At 45.9% G+C, this 25,393-nt stretch overlaps 1 protein-coding gene across 1 annotated transcript in view; it reads left to right on the forward strand.

Moving 5' to 3' along the window:
• The first annotated feature begins 405 nt into the window (after nucleotides 1–405).
• TSPAN13 (tetraspanin 13) overlaps nucleotides 406–25,393 on the forward strand; it is a 31,904-nt gene continuing 6,916 nt past the window's right edge. The window contains exons 1-3 of the mRNA XM_043967305.1: nucleotides 406–766; nucleotides 21,906–22,073; nucleotides 24,971–25,051. Coding sequence (XP_043823240.1) covers nucleotides 704–766; nucleotides 21,906–22,073; nucleotides 24,971–25,051 — 312 coding nt within the window. The 5' untranslated portion in view covers nucleotides 406–703. The remainder of the gene's footprint in view (nucleotides 767–21,905; nucleotides 22,074–24,970; nucleotides 25,052–25,393) is intronic.

A 25,393-nucleotide genomic window follows, 5' to 3' on the forward strand; every position in this document is an offset into this window, starting at 1 on the left:
CCCCCATGTCCCATCCCCCCACACCCCATCCCGATAACCTGTGGCAAGTGGTCCAGTAATCAGGACCTACATTTCGTCTCAGGATTGCTCTAGAGCCGGAAGGAACCTGAGAGGCCACTTAGACAGAGGAGGAAACTGAGGCCCAGGGAGGCGAGCGATTCGCCTGCCGCCCAGCGGGTGCCCGGACCCCAACAGGGCTCAGGGATCTTGCCGCCCCGCCCCCTCCACCTGCCAACGTGGTGCCTGCCTCCCCCTCCCCCGCCCCCACCCCGCTCGCGTGGCCCTCCCCTCCCGGGCGGCGGCGCATACATTTGCATATCTTACCTTTGTTCCCGGGCGGCGGCCTATCAGCGCGCTCGGCCGGGCGGAGGCGGGGCCTCCGGCACTGCGGCGGCGGCGGCGGCGGCGGCGGCCAGAGCTAGCGGGGCCAGCGCGGGCTGGGCAGGGCTGGGCAAGGCAGCCTGCGCTGCGCTGCGCTGCGGGAGGCCGAGGTGTGGGTGGGGGCTGACCGGGCGCTGCAGCCTGCGACGGACGGACGCACGGACCGCCGGACCGCCCGCTGCCGCGCGGCCCCCGCGTCCTAGAGGCGAGCGCCGGAGGGCGGAGGAGGGGGCGCGGCTGCCCGTGTCACTGCCCGTGCCCGTGCCCCGGGGCTGCCCGGCCGGCTCTTGTCCCTGGCCTCGCTCCCTGTCCGCCTCCCAAGATGGTGTGCGGCGGCTTCGCCTGCTCCAGGAGCTGCCTGTGCGCCCTCAACCTGCTCTACACGGTGAGTGAGCGGCCGGGCCCCGGCCCCGGGCACGGGCACCTGCTGCCGCTCGCTGCCCGGCCCGGTCAACCACCCATGCCCCCGTGCCACCCCACCCCGCCCCATCCCTCCCCGTCCCCTCCTGGAAGCCTCCTTTCCTCGCCTGCAGCCCCCTGGGCTGGCTTCCGGGCACCCCGCCCCACCTTGGCATCTCTTTGGAGAGCTCCTGCCCCCGGCGGCCTTGGCCTTCTCTCCTCGCCCTCAGTCTCCGCCACCCCTTGGTCCCCCGACTTTGCAGCCCGTTCCCCCATCCCTGGGCATCCGGGCCTCGCTCGAGCTCGCCTGCTCGTTTAGTGGGAGGGCGGCCTGGGAGGGCAGTCTGGGAGGGAACCTCGGTTGGGGCATCCTGGAGCCGGAGCCGCCGGGATGTGGGGCCCAGCGTGTAATTAACGGACACATTGCTGGCCGGCGGATTCCTGGTAGGCCACCGAGCTGATCTGCAGCAGGATGGATGTCCGCGGTGGCTTCCCAAGTTTCTCCTGTTTGTTCCTAGACCATTGTTTCTCCATCGGCTGCTTGATGTCTTTCCCAGTTCCTGCTAGCAATAAGCAGCGCTCCATCTTAAGCCGGGTACTTCCCAGGCACGTCCCCACCCCACTGAGCTACCAGATAGCAATAGTGATCATTTTTATTTTCAGGGCTTGGCACCCAGGTCTTCACCCACAGTTTAAATGCTTTCAATGCAGGGATGCTTTGATTTTTGCCTTGGTCCCTTCACTGCCCAGCAGGGTTCCCAGCACACAGTGGGTGCTTAAGGGACGCTGAGAAGGGACTTTGGAGGCATCTAAGGTCTCGTTGGTTAAATTCCACTGGGTAGCTGTAGTGGGGGGTATTGGGACCTGGAAGGAAGAGGCCCCTGAGGCAGAATTAAAAAACAACAAAAAACAACAACAAAAACCACAGCTACAAAACAAAAGGATGTCCCCACCTCTAGGGAATATGCCTCCACACCCCATTCATTCTACGCCCCCAGCTCCACCTCTTACCTTGTCCTTGCTCCCACCCTGCAAATGTCCCCAGCAGGCTTCCAGTTAAGCAGAAGCCAGGCCAGCTGTGGCTGGCTTACGTTACAGGCCTTGGAATGGAAAGTTAGCCTTGTTGTCTAGGCCTTGTGAGAACTCAGATCATTTTACAGGGATTGTTGCGTCTTCATTTGAGATCTGGGCACAGGCAAGGGCTTAGAGGAACCTTTCCTGCTATCGCCAAGTACCGTCAGCTTGGTTACTGATCCCAAAGGAAGAACAAAGCAGAGAGACCCCAACCATCAGCAGGGTGAATTCTAGCCTTGTAATTCAACAGATGCTTGTTAAATCCCTACTGTGTGCTACTGTGTGCCCAGTGTGCCTGGATCAGACCAGTGGAATTAGAGATCTATGTCACGCTTTTTTTTTTCTTTTTTGGACTCTCCAAATGCACCTTTGTCTTCTCGAGTTCTGCTTATCAGGTTAGCTGGTTATTAAGTCAGGGCTAACCAGCTTTCCTGGGAACTGCTTCCACACTGGCTTCTTGGGGCTCTGAATTCCAATCCCTACACCCCTGTCATGTGCTCCTTAGCATGTGACTTCAGGGCCCAGCCTGTTTCCCTAGGGCTCCAGAATGGTGACCTGTTTGGTCTGCTGCCTGGCAGTCCTGGGCATTGAGATCCAGGAACTTATTTTTAAAAACAGACCTAGCGAGTTTCAGCTGGATGAGAAGAGAAGACAGCTTTGGAAGGAGCCAGCCTCTCTTTCCAAGTGCTGCCATTCCAAGGGGAAAGACAGTGACTTGGTGTGGATCCCAAGGCTTCCGGGGGAGTTGTGGGGCACAGTGGAAAAGAAGGGTGGGGTGAGAGTCTGAGCATCTGAGTTTGAATTCTGGTCCTGCCAGTTACTGCCTGTGGAAACTTAGCCTGAGTTTTCCTTTCTTGTAAAATGAAACTGGATGTAGTGACAACTGGGGTCTTTCCCACTTCTCAACCTGTGATCTTGTGGGTTGTAAAAGGAAGCAGTGGGCCCTCCAGTCCGATCCACTGAACACTGATCATGTATCTGTGCTAGGTACTGGAGACACACAGAAAAAAAAAAATTAAAAACAAACAAACAACCCCCCCCCCCAAACATCCCTGCCCTCAAGGACAGACTTTCTTAACATAAGTAAATAAAATATAGTTTGATTATTTAACCATAGAGTGATCAAATCAGAAGGGACCTATCAGTGAGTAGCTAGTCCAGGCATTCTTTTTTTTTTTTTTGTGAGGCAATTGGGGTTAAGTGACTTGCCCAGGGTCACACAGCTAGTAAGTGACAAGTGTCTGAGGCTGGATTTGAACTCAGGTCCTCCTGACTCCCGGGCCGGTGCTCTATCCACTGCGCCACCTAGCTGCCCCCTAGTCCAGGCATTCTTAAGCTGTGGTCCTCCAACAGAATGCTGAGAAAGGGTCCCTAGTTCAGTACATAGATGCCCGAAGGAGACCATGACACCGAAAAGGTTAAGAATCCCTCTTCTCTCCCAACCCCCATTCCCAGAATGCCCTCTCCACTGAGCCTGACAAGTGCGCATCCAGCTTCTTCTTGAAATCCTGCAAGGAGGGGAGCCCACCATGTCTGGAGGCAGCCTGTACCCCTTTGGGATAACCAATCCTGAAGTTTTCCTTGTAAGCAAGCCTAAATCTTCCTCCTGCTTGGCTTTCTCATGTCCCTTTACACTCATATTCCCCAATAATCTCATATTTTCAGAGCTTATTTATTCGAAGGGGATTGGGGCTCCCTAGCTCCAATTAACTAAGTTTAATAGAATGGGTCATTGAGGGCCAGTGAGCCAGACCAGATCTGGGCTTGACTTGAATGATGTGTCATTTCACATTGTCACAGATCTGAGATTGTTATTTATTTAGACCAGCATTGCTGGTGGGGGTGGGAAGGGACTGGCTCCATATTTTAAGGTGGACATTGGGAGAAAATCAACAGGGAGAGGGAGTTGTTATGGGGGGCAGAGGGGAGTTTTGTCCCATAAGGACAAGTGCATTATTTATATTTGGGATTCCTGTCTCTTACTATCTCATTGCCTGCCATGGTGGGCCTATGAGTCTGATGCTGTTTCTTCTGAAATACATCCATCTCAGCTTCCTTGCAATTGGATAAGCCAGCGCAGACATGACAGTAGCTAGCTAAAGGTTGTGTTCAGGGTCATCATCATCAGTAGTAGCAGTGATAACTAATGACAATAATAACAACCATAATAACATTGGTTCATTAAAAAGTGAGATTATTTTTTTAAGTGAGGCAATCGGGGTTAAGTGACTTGCTCAGGGTCACACAGCTATTAAGTGTTAAGTGTTGGCTAAGTTTCCCCAGGCAGTAACTGGCAGGACCAGGATTTGAACTCAAGTACTCCTGACTCCAGGGCTGGTGCTCTCTCCACTGCGCCACCTAGCTGCCCTGAGAATATTTTGAAGAGATATCATACCAAATATGATCTCCAAGTTACAAGCAATGAAGACTTTCAAAATGTAAAGTCTTAACAGATGTTAAAACCATGTGGTGAGGGGACTTGGCATGGGCCCTGCCCATAGTCTTCTCCCTCTAGGAGCTGTCCCAATGCTGAGCCCACAGAGGATAAGCCGAGATTCCAGGACACAGATACAAACACCAAAGGCAGCCCTCCATCCACTCTGCAGAGCATTCATCACATGTAAAACAAGAGATGGATAGAATCTTGTCTCAGTCCCATTTTCATCTGAACTGCACTGAAAAAGAGTAAGATTAAAAAAATAATTCTAAATGCATGAGGTGAGAGGACTTGGCATGGGCCCTGCCCATAGTCTTCTCCCTCTAGGAGCTGTCCCAATGCTGAGCCCACAGAGGATAAGCCGAGATTCCAGGACACAGATACAAACACCAAAGGCAGCCCTCCATCCACTCTGCAGAGCATTCATCACATGAAAAACAAGAGGTGGATAGAATCTTGTCTCAGTCCCATTTTCATCTGAACTGCACTGAAAAAGAGTAAGATTAAAAAATAATTCTAAATGCATGAGGTGAGAAGAATGAGGTCGTTGTAGCTGGTGTTCATACAGGGCAAGGTGCTTGGTTGGGTTTTTAACTTGGATCCATGAACTTATTTAAAAAAAAAAAATCTGTTGAAAGCACTTAGCCCAGTGCCTGGCACATAGTAGGCACTGTTTAAGTGCTTATTCCCTTTCCTTACTCTTCCGGTTCTAACATCATTGGTTCTCCCTGAAATTCTGTATATTTTATGCATTTAAAAAGATTGTTCTGAGGAGTCTATAGCCCTTCCTAGAGAGGGAATTCCATCACTTTACATGGGATCATATACCTTTAGAGGCATCTACTCTAGCCCTAATTTTGCAGGTGACAAAACTGAAGCCCTTAAGGATTTCCTGACTTATCCAAGGTCAAGTCAGTAATAACAAGCAGAAGTGTGTCCCATGGTTACATTTGATCCTCACAGCAACCCTGTGTATAGCATTATCAATACCCCCATTTTACAGATTTGGAAACTGAAGCTGAGAAAGGCTCAGTGAGTTGCCCAGGGTCACATGGTTAGTATCTGATCTTAGTCAGGATTTGAACTCAGGCTTTCCAGCTCTCAAGATCAGCCCTGTTCACAGGTCCATCTTGCCTTTTTGAAGTGAGTCAGCACCTTCCTGGGTCCCTGGGGTCAGGATAGACTGAACTTTCTGCTGACAATCCTTCACTTCATTCAGAATCAGTGACGTCAGTGTGCACAGGAGCCACAGGGCCTCAGTGAGATATTCCCTCATTCTGTTGAATGTGCTGAATCCGGCAGGAGACCAAGCAAGGGTCAGAACCCTTTCTTTATGGCAGTTTTGGGCCCGCCTCCTCCTTTGTAGTTCCCTGTAGCATTCTGGAGAGCCAAGATAGTGTGCAGAATGATTGTAGGGAGTGGGGGAGGAGGGATCTTTAACCTCTTCACCCACTTTCTGGACAAGAGGCAGACACTGAGATTCCCTTGGTGTGCTTTTAGAAAAAACAAAGAAACAAAGAAACAAACAAAAAAACTCAGAATTTGAGGGTAGAATGAGAAACCAAGGCCCCAACTAGAGAAAAAATTACCGATGACCCTTTTGGAGAAATTTAGATCGCTCCTGTGTTTACTGGGGCACTGTGGGCCATTGGAAGGCCAACGGAAGACAAAACAAAAAAGTGGCCCTTGGCAAAGCAGGGGACCGATCCCTGCTTTAGATTAGCTTGAGAGCCAGAAAGTGCCCTGCAAGTCATCTGGCCTATGTCCTTATATTATAGAGAAGGAAACTTAAGAACCAATGACTTTCCCAGGGTCACTCAGGTATGGAGTAAGTAGCAGAGCTGAGATTTGAACTCCAGTCCTGTGACTCTGAATCTCCTGCTCTTGTTCCTCTAGATGATTGGCCAGTGAGTCTCTGTTCTGGGTGTTCTCAAGTGTCTCTATAAGGTCCTTTCAATTGCTTTGTAAATTCCATTCAGTTAACATGTTGTGCCAGGCAATTAACGGGGCACTGGGATTAAGCAACGGAGCAACTGATTTGCAGTAATCCTCAACCTAAACCAAGAGTTTAGAATTCAGATCTGCTCTCTCTAGAGTCCAGAGCTGTTGGGGGAAATGCTCTCAGCTCGGGACCCTGCCTGGGCTTCTCTCTGGGCCAACATCCACCCAGGGACAAACCTGGTGGGAGCCAGCCTCATCCTGAGATACAGCAGAGGCTTCTTGAGCTTATGAAGCAGTGTATCTGTTTATTCTTTTCTAAATATGAGCTTGAACTTTCTAGAGTGGTCAACAAATTTCTAGAGTGGTCAAATTTCAGAAACAGAAGACCTCACGAGATGAGGAAAGACCATCTGTCAGAGGCTCCAGTCCATGGGGAACAGTAGGAACTCTTTCTTGACTTTTCCCTTTGTCAGCCTCTATCTCTTGCCTTTATCCCCCTTTTAAGCCCCACTCTGGGGCAGCTTTTGTGAAAACAGATGATCTGAGGTTAGGGGTCAGATCAAGGTTCTGTAACTGGGATCTGGCTGAGCAACAAAAGGTTTGATTAATCTTCTATCATTGCCCCCAAGATATGTGGAGAGATTGTTCTTAGAGGGGTCCTTGTTGTAGGCAATGTCATGTACTGATATGGATATCTATGAGGTAAACTGAGAGAGAGAATTTTGAAAGTGTCACATGTATGTGGTCATATCTTGGAAAAAATAGGGGACTAACAAACCCTCCTATTCCTGCCTTACAAAGCAGAGGTTAAGTACAAGTACAAGGCGGGGAAAATCATGGCTTCAATTTCAAATGGTTCAGTGTTCAATAAATACTTTAACATCAAACTTTAAACTAAATATTGTCTTTATGTAGCTCATAGGACCATCCAGAGAGACTTGGCAAGGAATTGTGGGATAGATCATTGAAGCCAATCCCTTTATTTTGTGGTTGAAGAAACTGAGGTCTAGAGAATGAGAGGAACTTGCTCAAGGTCACCCAGATAGGGAGTTGTGAAGCCAAGATTTGAACCCAGATCCTTTGGTTCTAAGTTTATTATTCCTTCTACTATCCCAAGCCCCAGCTCCCAGTATTCTTTGCTCCCTAGCTCAGTTGCAGTGACAGTAGTGGGAGTAGGCAAGAGGGTTCATTGCCTTTCCTAAGTGTCAACCAGGATTTGAACCCAGGTCTTTTGATTTCTGAATTCTGACCTCTGGGAGGGACAGGAAGAAGGTTCAATAAGGAACAATTTTTAATATTACTTTCCCAAAATGCTCATTTTTGAGCTCAGAAATTCTACTACTACTTTCCATAGTGTTGATTTTGTGGTGATCCGTATTGATGGGTTAGGATTATGATTCAAAACCCTCTCAGGGGCACTCAAGTAATTGGAGAGGAATTTGAACTCTGTGCACCTCAGAGGCTGGTGTATAAAGGCCGTGTTCTGTCTCTGCTCTCAATGTATGAGCAAGTAGAGGGATGCTTTCTCACATTCAGCAAATATCTGAGTCCCTTCTGCCTGGCTCATGACAAAGACATATGTCCAGCATGGTGCCTGCCCTCAAAGAGCTTATAGTCTCATTTAGATCTCTGCCATCCATGATGGCATAGACCAGAATGAGATGCAATGTGCACTAGTCGATTTGAGTTCTGATCTCGGTCATGAAGACCTGGGTTCAAATGTGACTTCGGGCACTTGGTAGCATTGGGTTGCTAAGCACAGGAATGGACCTCAGTTTTACCTTTTGTAAAATGTCAGGATGCCAGCATGGCAGATTACCTCGAGAGTTGGCCAACACATGTGAGGGACTGGCAAACACATACCAATAATGAGCAGGTTTTAGTGAGTGCCTGGTACTGGCTTTCTAAAGACAAAGCAGTTTCTGCCGTCAGTGAGCTGAGGTCTTTCCTGAGCCAGAAGCAGACGTGGCTCCCTGCACCCCCCAACCCCAGCTCATTGTCTCCGCATCTCCAGCAAAGACAGTGCCTTGCTAATATCTCTGTGTGCAGGGAAAACTATTTTATAAATTGAAGTGAAGTGAAGGGAAATTGGAGCTGTTTTAGAGGATCATAGACTTAGAGCTAGAAAGGACCTTAGAGCTCATCTCGTCCAACCTCTTCATTTTATAGAGGAGGAAACTGAGACCCACTGTGGTGAAATTCCATGTCCAAGGTCACGTTATTAAGAAGCAGGGTCAGGATTTTAATTCAGCTCCTCGAACTACAATTCTGGCACTTTCTCCACAGCACTTGGCTGTTTAAAAGTCTAGCTTTGCCCTAAACTCCCCGTTTAACCTTGTGCCATCCATTTCACCTCATGGTGTCATCGGGTCCTCTTCAAAAAAATGAAGGCAAACAACAATGATCTCCCTTAGGAAATCTCATTGACCTTCAAGGCTCCTTCCAACTCCCAAGTTCTGATGCTGCTGTGATTGAATGGGCTCTGGAGGATGGGGAGTCCCTGAAGGCTTTTCAGCAGGAGAGAGAGTGCCAGGACCAGAGTTCCACATTAGGAAGATTAATCTGGCATCTCTCTAATAGCTTAATGCTTTGACTTCCTTTGTCCTAGCCTGTTGATGAGAAATCAGGGCAAGACTTTAGGGAAGCAAGGAGACAAGAATAGAAAGTGGCTCGTGGAGTTCCAAGTTCTCTTGGGATAAAGAGAATTCGGGGGCAGGGCTGCATCGGGTTTCTTGGCTCCTTCCCCAAGTGTGATCCCCTGGGGGAGGGGAGATGGTGATGTTTCCCCACCTGCCCTCCTGTCCTTGGTCAATAACTAAACACGATAAGCTCCAGAAATGGTGATTTTCAGAATTCTCTTAGGGTACCTTGGGAGGCCAAGGCGACAGTAAGGCTCTTTGTAATGATGATCATCATTTGGCCATTTAACAGAACATGCCCGAAGAGCAGGATCTTAATAAGATTTCTCTCCAATTAATGTGCAAACAAGCATTCATTAGAAGCTTTCTCTGTACCAGACACCAGGCTAAGCACTGGGCACACAGCAACAAGAGGTGCCATCCTGCCCCCAGGGAGCTTCTGTAGTAACCAGTCTATACCAAGCTCCGTTCCAAGCAGATGAAAGAGCACTTCATTCAGAAGGCACTAACAGCTGGGCTCCACTGCCTGCAGAGCTTTAAGAATGAGATTCTTAAGCTGTTAGGGAACAGCAAGGGAGGATGGGCATACCTCAGAAGGAGAAATCACCCAAGGGAAGGGCTGGCCCAGAACACCCTCCCTAGGCTGGCCTGGTCCTTAGGAGTTCAGGTGTCAGGGTTAGAGGGGGAGACTCAGGCTTGGGAAGGGATTGAGGAAGATGGGCTAGGCTGCAGAGTACGGGGGACACAAGCTATCTCCTGGTGCTTCATCCCAGGGTCCTGAGGGCTCCATTTCTGAAAGGTCCGAGTCTTGTTGAGAGGGGCTCCAAGATGGGGCTGAATGGAATGAATGCCTGCTGTCCAAGAGCTTGTCTTGCCAACTCTGCCCTGGCCTATGTTGCAGTTTGCTGGTAAGGGATGATTGCTTTGGGCTATGGAAGCTTTTTGTTTTTTAGTAGAAAATGTTGGGATTCCTAATGGCTCTTGTACATCTTACCTCCTTTGACACTGTGAGGTAATTGCTATTGCTATTACTATCTCCCTTTTACTAGTAAGAAGATAAGCTCAGAGAGATCAAACCATATGCCCAAGATCACACAGTCCATAAGTGCGGGGGGGGGGGGCGGCAGGATTTGAACCAGGTTCTCCCCAAGTAGAGCATTCCTCCTATGGCAGAAATCTATCAACATGAATCTATCTATCTGGCCAGGGCCCAGGGATATAGCCTATAACCAGGGCAAAGAGGGAAATTAAGCTCTCTATAAATACAAGCTATGGGCTTTTTTTAATACCTAGGATATTAAATAGGAGGCAGCTGGTGGCTTAGTGGATAGAACACCAGGTTTGGAGTCAGGAAGACCTGAATTCAAATTTGGACTCAGACACTGGGCCAAGTGACCCTGGGCAAGTCACTCTATTTGCCTCAGTTTTGTCGTATATGAAACACCTACAGGATCAGTGAGATCCTATTTTTAAAGATGCTTAGCACAGTGCCTGGTAGTAATGGACAGTAACAAATGCTTATTCTCTTCTCCCTTCCCCTTAAATGTGAGATTAAAGGGGTATCTAAAATAGTGATTATGACCAGTCATTTTTTGGTGTGAAAGGGGGCCAAACCGGGGCCCGAGGAGCTGAGTTTGAATCCTAGTTCAGCCATGGTTCACATGGGGCACAGTGCCCCAGGAAGTCTGAAATGTGAGGCTTCTATTGGTCTTTCTGCCACTCCTTTCCCCAGTTGGTTACCAGTCCATAGAGTGAGAAGTTGATAGTCTGGCCTTCCCCCTCTTAGCTGAGCTTTGTTTTAAATGCCCAACGTTCCTTTGTTCGGTAACCATGGGTAATGGAAATGCCTCTTTGTCCAAGGGCTCTTGATTTTCAGACCATTGAGTATCCTGCAAATTAATCAAGACTGAGTACACATGACACCCAATGTTCACATGCTGGGGACACATGCTGAGTCAGCCCATAAAGTCCCCGAGGATATGGCATTAACAAATACAAAGCTTCCTACCATTCCTGCCATTTAGGATTTCAAAAACATAAGAAGAACAGCAGCTGCTTACCTTATATTTAGCTTCAACTGAGGTCACTTGAGAGAAGCAGGGTAGCCTGGTGGAGAGAGCACTGGGCTCAGAGACAGGGAAAACCTGGCTTCAAATTCTGCTTCTGGTCCACACTAACTGGGTGATCCCTGAACAGGTCCTGCCTCCTCTCCGAGCCCCATCTGTAAAATCTAGATGAAATTTCTAGCCATGGCTACCTCACAGTGTTGGTGACAGATGGAAAAAGCATTGAAACATTTGAGAAGTCTACATGGTTAATGTTGGTTATTATCTTGTCCTGCAACTATCTGGGATTTCATGAGAGTAGGGAACTTCTGATGGGAGAATTCCCTCCTCCAGTGGATATAGCCACTCCTCTATGACATAGTAGCCCCAGAAGCTAAGTCCAATGTGCTCTGCCTAGCTAGTGAGGTGGGATTTGATCTCAGGCCTCTTTGGATTTCAAGACCAGTGCTCTTAGGCTTGAATGAGATTGACTAAGCAGTTGAATAAGGATTTTATTCAGTGCCTACCAGGGATGAGGCATTGTGTTGGAGGAGAGATCTGTAAAACACTTAACAGGTCTGGAAGTGTTTAGGGTTTTTAGCTATGTTAGTCACCAGAGGTTTGGGGGGGGGAATTTGAGGGGGGGATTCCTGTCAGGCTATGCATCTTGCTCCTCTGATCTGGGGGAGTGGGCAGTGTGTGTGTGTGTGTGGGGGGGGTTGCCTGGAAGAGTTGCTCAGTTTTCTCATCTGTAAAATGGGAATAGTAATGGTGATGGTGGTGGCCAGTAGTAGTAGTAATGGTGGTGGTAGTGGTAGTGGTAGTGGTGATGGTGGTGGGGTGGTAGTGGTAGTAGTAGTAGTAGTAGTAGTAGTAGTATAGACCTATCTCCAGATTGTTGGAAAGATCTAGTGAGACAATATAATGTAAGTTTTGTACAGACTTTAAATTACTACAAGATTGTAACTCCAGCTTTCTCTGTTTTCTGATCTTCCCAATATTCTTTTCACAGTCATCTGGTTGAGGTCACCATTGTTTGCCAAAGAAAAATTCAGATATGAGTGCTGCTTTTCCATTTAGTTTTCAATTTCTAAATATTTTTCAGGTGACCCTTATAAATGGTTGGCATGGGGGCAGCTAGCTGGTGCAGTGGATAGAGCACTGGCCCTGGAATCAGGAGGACATGAGTTCAAATCCGGCCTCAGACACTTCACACTTGGTAGCTGTGTGACCCTGGGCAAGTCATTTAACCCCAATTGCCTCACCAAAAAAAAATGGTTGGTATGTCCCAGAATAGTCTGAGACACAGGAGGTTTGGTAACTTAGAGAGCCTGCCCTGAGCACTGTCAGGGACAGAAAAGGAGCTTGCTTCAGATTGAGGGAAGAGAAGGGGACTCTTCCAGCCAGTTCTGTCTGCACATAAACACACAAAAGCACACAACCTCTTTTTTGTCTATGTAACTAGTAGCCTTTTACATTATAATTTTGAAAAGTACGTGGATCATGGAAGAAACATTCAATTTGATGGTGATAACTTGTATCATGTGTTTATTTATTTCCTGGTGTCTTTTTGGGGGGGAGGGGAGGGAACAAATTTTAAACAATCCACTTCCCAAATCAGTTACTTAGTAACCAAGGAAGGCAGCATAGCTCAGTGGAACAGGGCCTGGCTCTGGAGGCACACCTGGGTGATTTTCTCTGAAGTTTTATCTCTCTGGGCCTTGGTTTCCTCTTTATAATGAATTTGCTCAAATCTGGCCTCAGACACTTACTGCTGTGTGACCCTGGGCAAGTCACTTTACCCTGCTGGCCTCAGTCTCTTCATCTGTAAAATGAGCCGGAGGAGGAAATAAAAGCTCTCTAGTATCTTTGCCAAGAAAACCCCAAATGGGATCAGGAAGAGTCAGACACAACTGAAACGGTTGAACAACAGCAACATGTGTTGGACTAAATGAGCTGTGAGGCCCCTTCTGGCCCTGTAATGGATGATCCCAGCAACCTACAAATCCCAGTGACTTCTGCACCATTCGATTCTCCACTTCATGTTTTTTCTGCATTTTTATCTCGAGCAAGACAAAAACTGCAAAGTATTTAGTTAGCTGGGCCTGCAATATAGTAAGTGCTGTCTTAGTGAGTCGTCATCATTATTGTTAGGCTTTCATGCGCCCACATGGTTGCTTCTCTTTGGCTTGAGGGGAAGTAAAACAGTCTCTCTAGACTTCTATGCCTTGTCTCTAGTTCCTCATCTAAGTCCTTTTCATTTACTTTTCTTTGTTTCCACGAGAAAGCAGGAAAGGTTGGTGCTTCCTGCTTCAGAGACACAACTAAATACAAGTGAACAGGCCTATCATCTGTTTTATTAGAATTCCGTCTCCTAAAGGAAGGAAGCCATTCATCATAGGTCTAAATTTACTTTCAATTAAAATTGATTTCATAAGGGAAATGTTGTCATTGAACTAAGGTGACCTTTTGTTCCTTTCGTAGGAACTTGTGGCTTTAGGTTGAAGAACTGAGCTTTTCAATTATGAAATTAGAATTGGCTTGGCTCAGATGACAGCTGCTTTAAACAAGTAGTCAGGAGGACTCAGTGGTCCTTTCATTTTCCCCTATAAGAACAAATGAAGCTTTGCCCATCTTTTATAGGCAGAAATAGATGAAGCGGATGCTTCTGAGAGACACTGGTGAAGTTCACTCTTCTTAACATGATGAGACTTTGCTAGGCTGAATCAGGAACATTCTCATCCCAAACCATAGCCATTTTGTTTCATTCCAGTTAAATAAAGCAGTACTGTTATGGCAAAGCTCGACGGAGGACCCAAACGACACTCAGGAATGAGGAAGTATGGTTTATTAACACGTGGGCCCAGATGAGAGTGGGGACTCTGACAATCTGGTCCCCAAATGCATGTTCAAGTTTCAGTTTTATACCTTTGAGTGCGGATACAAGTGGATTTGACGGGTACATATTGTGGTAAGCTGCTCGCATCCAGGGAGTTCAGTTTGGTAAACAGAGGTATGTATGTACTGGTGGAAGCAGTGGGTAACAGGAAGAAGGAACATGCTAACTAGGGTGCAGGTGCCAAATCACAGGCTTTGGGGGAAAAAGTTTGCCCTAGTTTCACTTTTGGGGGTCTCAGTTTTATCCCCCATATATTCCCATATTTGTATGATTGTACTTTTTATGGACACTTTTTTCAACATTGATTAAAAAAAGAAAAGGTATAAATTTGGGAACTTTAACCCTCTTAATTATTAAGTCTGAAACACTACTGGTCCCCTGGCAATATGGTGGTTGTTGTTTGCTCTTCATTCTTGAAGAGGACCACGACATCTGGGTGAAATCATGACTTGCAGCGAATTGAATTTAAGTGAGGGAGGGCTGTGCAAGGTCACCAGCCTCACTCTCTCCTCCAGAGTCATCTGGGTCCAGTGGTGAGAGATACATCAGGATGTCTGGAGATGCCCTGGGTGTTTGAGGCAGTTGGGGACACCTGCTGGGATCATTGGCCTATTTTTGTCATTGTTGTTCAGTCATACCTGACTCTTCCTGACCCCATTTGGTGTTTTTTCTTGGCAAAGATGGTGGAGGGGTTTACCATTTCCTTCCCCAGATCATTTTACAGACAAGGAAACTGAGGCAAGCAGGGTGAAGTGACTTGCCCAGGGTCACACAGCAGTAAGTGTCTGAGGCCAGATTTGAACTCAGATCTTCTTGACTCCACAGCCAGGAATCTATCCACTGGGCCACCTAGCTGCCCATTATCATTTCTCTACTCTTTCCCCATTCAGAACATCTGGACAGTGATGGGCTTAGAGTGTTGTCTTTTCTTTTGCTTATGGTGGGCATTAATAACATCTTTCATTTGTGTCGCCCTTTAAAGTTTGCAAAGAGGAAGAGTAGATTAGTGGTCAAAGAGCCCTCCTTGAAGTCAGCAAGACCCAGGTTCCAGTCCCATCTCTGCAATACACTGGCTGGGTGATAGTAGACAAGTTATTTAGCTGCTCAATGCTGTTGCCAGCTAAGACTCTAAGTTGCAAGAAGGTATTGATTTTCATTGGTAGAGGGAGGAAATTGAGGTTCAGAGAGCTGACCTGCCTTGCCCATGGTTACATAATTAGTAACTATCAATCAGTAACTATTAGTAACTATCAAGAAGTGTTCGATTTAGAGCTTCATGGGGCCTCAGAGGTCATCTAACCCATGAATGAGTGAAAAGACATTTATCAAACGTTTCTTTTTGTCCAAGCCCTGAGCAAAGCACTGGAGATGCAAAGAGGCAAGCAAAATAGGTGCTGCTGCCTTCAAGTAGCCACATTCTAATTAGGGAAGGTGACACGTCAGCTGCAGGGTGAATGGCAAGGCCCAGGATACGCTGACGGGTCACATGACAATGCCTGAGAGTTTTGTTTTTTAAAGGAAACCAGCACCTGATCTGCTCAACACCCACAGCTATTGTGAGAGATGGGATTTGAGGTCCCCTGTCCCAGCACGGCGCCCCCCCACTTCAAACACAGCCCTTTCTTCTTTTTGGGACACAGCTTTTATCACTCTTGTTCTTCATTGGAACAACATCAGCAAATTAATGAGCCTTTTTCAGGCTCTGATACCTAGGGTTGTCTGTGCTGCCTGGTCTTTCCCATTTCTATCCTTTCACTTCTGTTGTTCTCCATTGTGGGTTCTTGTTGTCACTGCCCTTGAGATGCCCTGAAGCCATATTCGTGGCACCCCAAGTTCCAAGTCCTTGGAATGAACTTTTCCACAGAATCAGTGTCGAGATGAGGGTCAGGTACGGTCTTGAAATGGCAACCTGGGCTGTACATTGAATGTGAGGACTTTGTGGAATGACCGGGGAACCGAACCATACCATTGTGAAGGTATTTTTTTTTAATGATGAAGTAAAAATTCCAAAACAGTGATTTGGGAGTCAATTTCAAAGTCAGAGACTACCTCTACCCTGGCCACACCATCACTAGCTCTTCAGCAGAAAGCCCAAGGAGGAAGTGGTAGGGATGTTAACAAGATATTGAGAGATGAGTCCGTGCCCCTTCTAATTCACTTTATGGTCACACTAGCTCTCTTGGATTCCCTATAATACCATTGGCTCATTCCATGTGCAGCCCACTGAAACCTCTAGTTTTTTTCAGACAAACAATCTGCCACACCATTGCCATTTTGTACTGAGAGAATTGACTTTTTGGACTCAATTGCAAGGCTTTCCAATTTCTCTTCTCCTTTTCACTTTGTTAGATCAGACCCATGCCCAGTCCTCTCAAGATCCTTTGGATCCTGACTCTGTCAACTTGTATGCTAGCTATCCTTCCTAGCTTGGTGATCTCAGGTTTAAAATGGGGCAAGTTGGGGTTAGTGGCTAGAGTCATTAAGAATTGGGCTCTAGTTCCATCTCTAATATTTACTAGCTCTGTGACCCTGGGCAAAGTACTTAATCTTTCAGTACCTTGAATCCAGAATTTTCTTACAATTCATAGACAGGTTGCCATCTGAAGGGAATTCTTACCCTGGGAGTACTTCAGTGTTTAAGAAATTCCTATGTTTTAGTAAGACTTGAGTTCAAATCCAGACTCAGTCACATAGTAGTTGTGTGACCCTGGGCAGGCCATTTAACATCAGTTTGCCTTAATCCTCCAGAAAAGAAAATGGCAAACCCCTCCTTTCTTTGCCAAGAAGACCCCATGGACAGCTATAGTCCACAAGTCACTATCATGTTTTGTTTTTTTGAATGGCTCCTGCTTCCTATTGGCCTCAATTTAAACTATTTAATCTGGTGTAGAATGCTCTCCCTCACTCCATCCCACATCAAGAGCACTACAAACATGACTGAGTGACAGAACAACAACAAACAGTGGAGAAAAATTCATTTCTAGAGTGCCTCCCACACACTCCTCTCTGTACCTGGTGCCCTGCAGGGTTATAGATGACAGTGTTTTTCTTACTCTGAAGAAGCTTTTGACCCAGTTGTGAAAGTAAGCTTGGCACCTCTGAAAGAGCTAGGAATAAGAAAACAATACTATAGGATGTCAGATGGTGTGACCTCGGTGTCCTAGGTCAGAGTTGGCGTCAGGCTTCAGAGAAAAGGCCTAGTATGATCAATGATGGCTTGAGCTATCAGGGAAGGTGGGTGGATTTCAGTTGGGCCTTGAAAGGTAAGTAGGATTTGAGTGGTTAAAGGGATTCCATGCAGGGGGTGAGGAGCACAGTGTGTGAAGGTGGGGCTGAGCTTGGCTGGTTTGTGCAGCAGTGAAGAGACATGTCGGCTTAGCATGGAGGTTAGGTGTTAGAGGATGGACTGACTGAATGGAGGTAGGTAGTTTAGGAAGGTGGCGTGTTACCCTACTTGCTAATGTGGGTTGCAGTGATACCCGGTTGAGGAGTTTAGATTCAGACCTACAGGAAGCAGGAGCCATTTTTTTTAAAACTGAGGTTAGACCTGGTACCAAAAGCATTTAAGAAAGACTGCCCTGGTACTCTTTGCAGTCACCCCCAGGTCCGAGGGTCTCCTTTCTAGGTTTCTCCTTCATGGAACCTCACCAAACAGTCAGGCAAAACAAAACAAATGAAGAACCAACAAGGACCACAACTCATTGGGGTGTGTCTATGTGGGAATGGGTGTTAAGACAATCTGGAATTAGGGAGGCAATGAGGAGGTGCCTGCAGTTAATGACATCATATAAGGAATGACAAGGACTCATTTTGCAGCCTTAGTAAAAATGAAGAGGAAGTAACAGATGAGAGAGTTTTCTTACGAAAGAAATCACAAGACTTGACAATTTGCTGAACACAGACAGGGAAGTTAGGAGTTTTCTTAAAAAAAAAACAAAACAGTTTTACAAAGGAGTTTAAAGCAATGAGTTGATTCTTTTTTTTTTTTTATGCCAATGATTTATACATTGATTGTTCTATCCCTCTTTCCCCAAGCAGATGAATGTATATGCCAGCTCAGATAAATGTTGGTAGCTAAAATTTAGCCTTGGTCTGAGCATTTACTCAGAAAACACTTTGTAAAAGTTTGACTGCGGTTCTAGGAAGCACATAGCCCCATGTCAGTGTGGCCTTTCTGTCTGACCCCAAGGGAGAACTGATAGAGTCCCAATGGGACTCTGAGTTCCCCTGCTTCCCCAAACATAACCTTTTTTTTTTCTGAGGCAATTGGGGTTAAGTGACTTCTTGCCCAGGGTCACACAGCTAGTAAGTGTTAAGTGTCTGAGGCCGGATTTGAACTCAGCTACTCCTGAATCCAGGGCCAGTTCTCTATCCACTGCACCACCTAGCTGTCCCCAAACATAACCTTTTATAGACCTATCTCAGTAGGAAATATTTTTGGTGGGGAACTATCCCTGGACCTATATTTTGAAAAATTTAAATAATTTTGATTTTGATTTTAACCCTCTAGTCCTGGAACAACTGAAGATGAGTCCCCACCCAAAGGGAAGTAAAGAGAGCCATATTGGGTATGAGAAGGGTGCAGTAAGGAATTAGAAAAGATGACCGGAGTAAAACAACATCATTAAAGAAATGGATGAATGAGAAATAATATGGGCCTGTAGTCATGTGGCAAGTGAGGGCTCACTGTTGGGAAGATTGGGGTACTGGTATCCTTGTGGTGTCAGGGGAAAGGAGGATCCCTCAGTGCATGATCACGTGCTCGCGTACAAACACACACACACACACACACTCACACACAGTCTCTCTCACACATACACACTCACATACTACCCCCATGGCATATTTTTGGAAGGACACTGTCTATTCAGAGTACATAGGAGTCACCCTGTTGCCATCCATGGGAGGGAGCACTCACATAGATATGGTCACAAATATGTTGGAGTATATTGTTCATGAGAAAGTGGTCGTATGTTTCCTGGTTTCTAAAAAACTGTGTCTTAGAAGGATTTGATGTAAACCTGGTGTTCAGATCATATTAGCTTCTGTAAGATTCCCACTATGCATCACTTGGCACAAAGGCAAAGGCAAAAATGCCAGTGATGATAAACCTGTAGCTGCTTTGGCCTGAGTTTTAAGCCCAGCAGTCTCCTGAGGACTCACTGTTGGAAATGCTGTAAATGTGGACTGTCATCAGCTCCTTGGGGTAGGAATAAAGGCCTATGTTTCAATGAATATGGGCTGTGACTCCTGTGATGTGACATGCCCATGAAACCTTCCTGCCACTTGGCTCCTGAATCATTCCTTATGCATTGGTGCCTTTAAGCTCACTGTGGCCCAGCCAAAAAATTCTTCTGTTTGAGACCACACACCCTGGATTGCTAATAAGCCAGTGGAGTCACAGGGAGACAACTGGCTCTGGAGCAGAGTTGTCGCTTCTCTAAAGTCCTTGGGGAAAAGAAAGAAGCAGCATCCCCAAGGCAGTGCCTGTGGACCATGTTGGCTCTGAAAATGGGTGCTCAGGTATGGACCTCTTTGTCTACTCAATGAGCTTTGGAAGAAGCTTATCTTCCTCTTCCCAAAAAAGATTGTTTCCCATCTATTCTTTTTTTTATTTTTTTATTTTTAGTGAGGCAATTGGGGTTAAGTGACTTGCCCAGGGTCACACAGCTAGTAAGGGGTAAGTGTCTGAAGCCAGATTTGAATTCAGGGACTCCTGACTCCAGGGCCGGTGCTCTATCCACTGCACTACCTAGCTGCCCCTTCCCATTTATTATTGCTGATTCCTTGAGGTTAGCAAGACCAGAGTGTAGTTATCACTTTCCTTTGACCCTGGTGTTGACGCTTTCTTTCTCTGCCTGTGGATGAGGAACAGAGAAAAGCAAAAAAAAAAAAAAAAAAGTGAGATGCTGAAATGCTAAGGCTCAATGCCTTAAAGCCCCGCTCACCTGTAATGCTCCTGGTAGTTAAATCTTCCAAAAGAGTCAACTTGCTTCTTCAGCATCTAAGAGAGCTGGGATTGTGGCTGTGTGGGTGGGTTCCCCCACCATGCAGCTAGCTCATAACCCCTCTGCTGTGGATATAAATCTATTTAGTTAAATTATAATTATTGTCTAAATAAGCCAGTTTAAAATGTAATCCAACAAAGGGGATAATTTTAGAAGCAAACCACATTATACACAGAATGGTTTTTGTTCCTAAACCAACAGTGGCAATGATAGGAAAAGGGTACAAACAATATACTGAAAAAGGATTGCCTCAATTTAAATTTTTCCTGTTTTTGCTTTCCTCTCCCCCTGAAATAGGACAAAACCCAAAATTGTTCCCCCATGTATGCACATATATACACATGTGTATATATGTGTATGCATGCTTGTATACATATACATGCCTGTACAAACACATATCCACGTGTTTAATCCTGTTTCTACTCTACGGTATCACCTCACACCTATCAGAGTAACAAATATAACAAAAAAGGAAAATGTTGGATGTTGGAGGGGATGTGGGAAAACTGGGACACTAATCCACCATTGGTCCGAAGAGCAATTTGGAATTTTGTCCAAAGGGTTATAAAACTGTGCGTACCCTTTGATCCAGCAATACCACTGCTAGATTTATATCCCAAATACATTACAAAAGAGAGAAAATAACCTATTTGTACAAAAATATTTACAGCAGCTCTTTTTGTGGTGCCTAAGAATTGGAAATCAAAGGAATGTTCATCAATTGGGGAATGGCTAAACAAGCTGTGGTATATGATTGTGATAGAATATTAATATGCTGTAAGAAATGACAAACAGTTGGAAATTGAGGGGATGCCCATCAATTGGGGAGTGGCTAAACAAGTTCTGGTATGTTAATGTAATGGAATATTATTGTGCTGTAAGAAATGATAAGTAGGTAGATTTCAGAAACACCTGGAAAGACTTATATGAATTGATGCTGAGTGAAATGAGCAGAACCAAGAGAACATTGTATGCAGGATCAACAACATTGTGTGATGATCAGCTGTGATAGACTTAACTCTTCTCAGCAATATAACGATCCAAGATAATTTCAAAGGTCTCATGATGGAAAATGCTCTCCACCTTCAGAAAAAAGAACTGTGGAATCTCGATGTTTCTCCCCCCTCCCTTTTTTTTAGGTTTTTCCCTTTCATTCTGATTTTTTTCACCAATTTTAGACCAATGCAGATATATTTTAAATGTGATTGAACATATATAACCTACATCAGATTGCTTTCTGTCTTGGGGATGGGGGAGGGAAGGGATAGAGGGAGAAAAATTCAGAACTAGAAATCTTATAAAAACAAATATTGAAAACTACCTTTATATGTAATTGGAAAATAATAAAAATACTTTTATGATTAAAAAAAGAAAGCCTATATAATATCTACTGTGCATTGTTTTAAAAAAAATTTAAAAGAAAAAAAAGAAACGACAAATAGGATGATTTCAGAAAGGCCTGGAAAGACTTAAATGAACTGATATATAATGAAGTGAACAGAACCAAGAGAATGTTGTGCATAATGACAGCAATATGTTAGCTGAAGAACTGTGAATGTCTTAACTAATCTCAGCAATACAATGATCCAAAACAATCCCAAAGGACTAATGATGAAGCAGACTATCCACCTCCAAAGAAAGAACTAATGTTGATTGAACATAGACTGAAGCATGCTATTTTTCACTTTTTTTATTTTCTTTTATTCAAGTTTTCTTTTAAAATATGACTAATATTTCCATTGTATCTCTTAGCATTGTGTGATAATGGGCAAGTCACTCAGGTTTCTTCTCTATAAATTAAAATAATTGGATTGTCTCTGAGGTCCCTTTTAGCCCTTGATCTGTGATCCTGTAACAACTTTGTATGCCTCAGTACCTAGGAAGAAACAGGTTTTACCAGATATTCTTGCTATCCAACAATAGTGCTTTTCTGGCATGTTGTAGAGTGTAAGTTCATTGTGGGCAGAGCTTGTTTCATTCTTGTCTCTGTATTTCTAGCATTGGACCTGGCACAAAGTGAGTGTTGTTTGGTTTTGTCTTCTAAATAGATATCATTTCTTCTTCCCACTCCTTTTATTGCAGTTAGTCAGCCTGTTGCTGATTGGAATTGCTGCCTGGGGAATCGGCTTTGGCCTCATCTCTAGCCTCCGGGTTGTTGGGGTGGTCATTGCCGTTGGCATCTTCCTCTTCCTGATCGCATTGGTGGGACTGATCGGCGCTGTGAAGCATCACCAGGTGTTGTTGTTCTTTGTATCCTTTGGGGACAATGTGGAGCTTTTTCTTGGAGGGGGTGTTGCTTCCTTTTCCATGTTGTTTATGTCCATCACTTGCTATTAACTATTTACTTAACAGAATTCTTAAATTATTTTGTCCTATATTGGTGATTTCATTGGTGTGGGGAAATTCCAGGGTGGGAAATCTATCTATTGATAATGATCTCCAACTCTTTGGCAGCCAGTGGTCTGAGAGAGTTGGTTGAGGACATGAGGGAGGGGGGAAGGAGGAGATGGGACTTTTCCATAATTATTTAGCTAGTATCTGTCAGTGGCAGAAATTGAAACCAGGTTTGAAATTCCTGGATGTCACTCTGCCTCTCAGAGTGAAACCACATCTGAGAGTCCTTTTCTTCTCTTTTTCTGGATTTGACCCAACCTTCCCGTAACACTTCGCCACTTGGTCAATATTTGCTCATGGGTGTTAACTGGTGAGATAGATGTGGAAAATGGGAAGGGGCCACTGTTTCCCTCAGAGTGCAGGGGCTTTATGGCAAATAGCTGGCTCACTTTCCAGGGGTGGGATGGGATGGGGGATGACATTAGGGGGTAGTGAAGATTCTGTTCCTAAATCAGCTGCAAGAACACAGTTCTTGCTGAAGGTTCTAGTGAAGGCAAGGAAGTGGTTGGAGTTGGCAAAGGATTCCCTTTCCATTTGATTTTCAGCTAAGAAGTTCCCATTTGGGGATCCTGCCATCACAGTTTGACACAATGGGGAGACTGGGAACCCAGAATATACCTAGTCATAGGCCAAGTACCCCCCCACCCCCAATCCTCCTAGTGGGCTCAGAGACATTTCTAGTGCACTCATTATATACTTGCTTCCATAGCCTGCTCAAGTCAATTCAATATAACAGGTGTTTATTAAGCACCTACTCTGTGCTGGGCACTCTGCCAAGTGTTGGGGATACAAAGACCAAAGGAATGTGGCCACCCACAAGGGGCTTACATTCCACTTTGAAAGTTTGTATTCTACCCAGCCACCATTGGCAGTGTCATGGTGGGTAATTCAAGGAGAAGTCTGAAAGGAAAGTTAGTTTATTTTAATAAAGCTGATTGCATAAAAAAATGGACTCTGGTTTATCCCTGTAGGGATTACCTACTTTACAGTTTATTTTAATCCTAAGCTTCCTTTCCTCCATCAAGCAGCATTATCTTGGACCTCTTGCCCTTGATATTATGAGGTATCTGATTGAAATTCACCAAAATGTTAGCTTTCACACAAGCAGAGTATGGTGAGAAAAGAAAATCTGCTGCCCCCCCCCCACCCCAAGTCATCAAAGAATGCACATTGAAACCTGGTTTAAATCCTTTTTTGCTTTTTCATTCGAATTTCCTTGGGATTTCCTTTCATTTTTTAAAGTTATAAACATTTTTATTTATAGTTTTGGGTTCCAATTTCTATCCTTCCTTCTCTCTCTCCCCTCCCCGCCTGAGACGGCAAGCAATCAGATATGGACTATACATGGGACTTCCTTTCTTAAAGACAAGATGGCGAAAATAGCTATGGAAAGATGTGTGCCACGCCTGCTTTGGCATCCTAGATGAAGAACTGAGGGGGTTGAAAGCAGGTTCCCTTCATCCCGTCCCTCCCAACATGGGGAATGAAAATAAGACATCAGCAGGCTTATGGCTGTCTCCAAAGAAAGCTCTAAGCCCCAGGAGGAAGCAGGCCCCCAGCATCCTCCATCTGGGGCTACTGGCTCCTTGCCGGAAAGGGCCGAGAGGGTGGATCTCCCCTAGGACTGCTCCAGTGAGCCCCTGCCTCCCCACTTCCTTGTGCTGAAACTCAGGCAAACCTTGAATTTGGGGCCTTGGTTCAGGTGAGAGCAAAGGCTGCTTCAGGCAGAGCATGGTTTGGCCGTTTCAGTGGCTGGACCCCCTTGGCCTTCTCTGACTGTTCCCCAGCTTCCTCCAGAGCACGGCATGTCGGGGCTTTCCTGAGCCCTGGCTGCCGGCCCTGCCCCCCTCTCGAAGTGACTCCTTGAGGTTGCTTCCTCTTCATTCCCCTGGGTATGTTGAGGGCAGGGACTGTTTTGTCTTCGTTGTTTCTCCATCCTTTGTGTGCTGAGCTTCATGAACGTTTGCTGCGTTGAATGGGCCAAGAGGCAGTGTGGCATACTGGGCAGAGTATGGCCGCCTCCAAGCGGGGAAGGCCAGGCTGAAGTCCCGCAGGCCTGTGACTCTGGGAATGTCCCGGCCATCTCTGCTCTAAAGAACTCTAAGCTCATTGGAAAACTGCCCTCCAGCTTGTGCCACCTCATGAGTACTGGTAAGGATTCAGGAGAACAGGTGCCCAATGAGCAGCAGCCAAGCCAGCCTCCGAGTCACCAAGGCTAGGCTTGAGACCTCCCTCAGATACACGGCAGTCACAAGATCCTGGACAAGTAATGTTACCTCTGAGGCAGCACTCAAGACCATGAGGGGCCAGTGTGCCCTAGTAGAGGGGCTTTTCTCCCTCACTTGGGAATTCCCTATACCAAGGAAATCACATGTCCAGTCCCTCTTCTCAAGTATCAGCACATCCAGATATATTGTGTGCATTATGAGAATGTGTGTGTGTGTAAGTGTGTAAGTGTGTAGCGCGTGGTTGTAGACATACCATGATATAGGTTGTTTATTATGTGCTTAAGAATTCTTGCTTTATCCCATAATAGAAGCAGGTTAGAGCACCCGCTTTGGCTCTTCTGATGCTCCACTGTATCCCATGTAGAACCAAGCCTCTTTGCGCCATCTGTCTTGTTCTGGAAGTGGTGTAACCCCAAGGCGCTCTGTACTCTGGCCACATCTCTGCCTTGAATGGCCAGTACCTTGGCCAGTGTTTATCTTTGATCACAAAGGCTGCACAGAAAGCTTCCTTTACTCACCTCCCAGTATATGATCATTCTCTTACTGATCTTCTTCATCCAGTTTTCTGTTTCCTGCGCTTGCTTAGCCTTGAACCAGGAGCAGCAGGTAAGGAGACGCCTCCCCCTCCGTTTCTTATATACCGGGGTATGAGCTTGAAGAAAGACCAGAGAAGTCATGGAATGCAAAAGAATTTTTCTGGCTTGGGCTGTCTCAAGAGCCCTAAACAGCTCCCCCCCAAAATCCCTAAATATGGCATCTTTCTAGTGCCTTCCTCCATGTGCCCCTCACTTTTCTCTACCAAGATGGCACATGGCATTGGTTCAGAATATTTGTGTTGTGCTTTTAATGACTTTGTTCTTACAATGCCATGTCAGAGGGAGGGTTGAGGGCTTTTTGTATTATTGGCCATGGAACAGGAGAATGTGACCCCTTGTTAAAGGAATAGTA

The sequence above is a fragment of the Dromiciops gliroides genome, chromosome 5 (assembly GCF_019393635.1).
Source record: "Dromiciops gliroides isolate mDroGli1 chromosome 5, mDroGli1.pri, whole genome shotgun sequence".
In the NCBI taxonomy this organism is placed as follows: Eukaryota; Metazoa; Chordata; class Mammalia; order Microbiotheria; family Microbiotheriidae; genus Dromiciops; species Dromiciops gliroides.